We start from the raw sequence: 2,561 nt of genomic DNA, 5'->3' as shown, positions 1-2,561 counted from the left end.
AAAAAAGAAAAAGAAGAAGAAGAAAAAAAAAAGTATTGCTTTTAAAGGAAGTCAAGTAAATGTCCAATTAAGTAGGCATTGTCTAACCGAAGACATAACTTATTCACTGTCATAGAGGTGATGCCGACCACAGTGATCCTCCCTGGGGGTTTCTGAGACTGGAAATGTTTACAGGAGTAGAAAGTTCCGTCTATCTCCCATCGAGTTGCTAGTGGTTTAGAACGTTCACCCATTCAGGTTGTAGGCCAACATGTAACTACTACATCACCGGGGTTTCTTCATAGGAGACACACAAGAATTGCAAGGATTTTAAAATGACAGTGCACCTTTGCAAATTCTGTAGGTGAGTGCTATGTACACGTGAGCACGTGGAGAATCCAATGAGAGTGTGGACAGGACTACTTGGGAAGGGAAAGCAGCAAAGGGAAAGACGTGGGTGCACAGACTGCGCTGACGGGATGCCCACGGCTGGAGCCTGGCAGAGGCTCTGTTGAGCTATTTCAACCTTCAATCACCATTTATTCTTTTAGTGGGAGTTTTTATTAGCAAAAACATTTCTGCTGCCCTAACTTATTTTCTAGTGTACTAAGAAATGAAGTTCCCATTTGCATTTTTAATTTTAACTCTATTTTTTTCCTAACTCTAACTCTAAGGCCTAAGCCCTAAGCCCTAAGCCCTAGCCCTAGCCCCAGCCTTAACCCGATAAATTTTGAGTTCAGTACTTACCAGGTGACAAAGGCGAAGTTCAGTCCGATAACAGTCAGGCTGACTGCATAATGCCAGCAAAAGCATATGGTGAGGAACATCATGTTGTTGTGATCCGTGGATTCCCAGGCAGGGCCACCATTGAGGGGATACAGCACAAAACCAATCTGCAATTTTATTTTTTAAAACACACATTAGAATCACTGCATTTTCAAAGGCAATTCACCTCAAAGAACTGGTTTACAAGATTAATGGCATGTTACTCCCCATTTTCTGAACTGCCACAGATAAAATTTTGGTAAAATATCAGGTGTTGTACTTGTTTTAGTAATATGGTTAGCTTAAACCAGGTTATATTTTTTAAGAAAGGAAGATTTAAAAGAATATTTCAAATCAATGTTCAAGATATGAATAATAATTATCTTTGAGGATGCATGGATTTTCAGAGAATGGCCTAGGTTTCTAAGAAATATGGTTACTATCTATAATTTCTAAATTAGGACATAAAAAGATTCATAATAAACAAATGCCCACACTTAACATTATACTCCAGGGTGAAAGACTGAAGCTTTCTCTTTTAAATCGGAAGCAAAAATGGATACCTACTTTTATTACTTCTAATCAACATTGTACTGGAAGATCTACCCAGGGTAATGAGAAAAAGAGGGGGAAAAACATATATGATAATAAACAAGTTTAGCAAAGTTGCAGAATAAAACCTACATACCAAAATCAGTTGTATTTCTATGTACAATGAAACAATGAAAGATCTGAAGATAAGTGAGATAAACAATTCCATTTACAATAGTATCAAGAAGCTTAAAATATTTAAGACAAAATTAACCTAGAAGGTATAAGACTTGTACACTGAAACATTACTCTGATATTTTAAGTTGGCAATACTCTTCAAGACTGTGTACAGATTGAAGGCAATCGCTATCAAAATCCCAGTGTTCTCTTCTATAGACAGTCCATACGAGGTTTATATGGACTTACAAGGGAACCCAACTCATTTTGGAAAAATATTTTCAAAGTTCCTAATGTCAAAAGCACAAAGCTACAATAATTACAACAGTGTGGTACTAGCACAATCATCAGTGACACACAGAATAATGTAATGAAGCTGATCAACTAGAATCTTGATTAACTTTGTTTCAAAAGGGTGCTAGGACTAGTCAACGGTGGAAGTAGGTTATCTTCAACAAATAGCTCTAGTACAATTGGGTAGTCACAGGGAAAACAATGAAGTTTTACCCATATCTTACATCCTATGTAAAAATTAACTCAATAGACTAGAGACTTAAAAGTAAGAAGTAAAACTATGAAATTCTTAGCAAAAAATATAAGAGTAAACCTTCATGGCCTGGGATTTGTCGGTGAATTCTTAGATGTGATGTCAAAAACACACCACACAAAAGAAACCCAAAACTAGATAATTTGAGCTCCACAAACATTTTAAATAGTTTGTGAGCCAGTGGATATTATCAGAAGTAAAAAGACAACTTAATCAGAGAAATTATTGGTAAGTCATATATCTGACAGGAGTCTAGTACCCGGACTACATAAAAAAACTCAAACAACTCACAACAAAAAGGCAGATAAACTCATTGAAAATGGGCAAAGGACTAATGGCTAGCAGCCACATGAAACCATATGCAACATCACTAGTCATTGGAAAACTACAGGTGAGATCCAATACGAGATGCCACGTTCTACCCACCAGGAGGGCCAGAATCAGAAAAACAAAATAGCAAGCATCTGTGAGGATGCAGAGAACCAGGAACCTACAACCTTGCTGGTGGAACTATAAAATAGTGCAGCAACTGTGGAAAATGGTTTACAATCTGCTGCCCGTA

General features: G+C 37.1%; 1 protein-coding gene across 1 annotated transcript in view; it reads right to left on the bottom strand.

The window, feature by feature from the left end:
• LOC101638473 (transmembrane protein 45A) overlaps positions 1 to 2,561 on the bottom strand; it is a 91,629-nt gene that overhangs the window by 8,550 nt on the left and 80,518 nt on the right. The window contains exon 5 of the mRNA XM_004706372.2: positions 727 to 872. Within this exon, the coding sequence (XP_004706429.1) occupies positions 727 to 872 (146 nt within the window). The remainder of the gene's footprint in view (positions 1 to 726; positions 873 to 2,561) is intronic.

Source organism: Echinops telfairi, unplaced genomic scaffold (assembly GCF_000313985.2).
Source record: "Echinops telfairi isolate 266 unplaced genomic scaffold, ASM31398v2 ScPeMD7_6;HRSCAF=24_0, whole genome shotgun sequence".
Lineage (NCBI taxonomy): Eukaryota > Metazoa > Chordata > Mammalia > Afrosoricida > Tenrecidae > Echinops > Echinops telfairi.
This window is presented reverse-complemented; position numbering and strand designations above follow the sequence as displayed.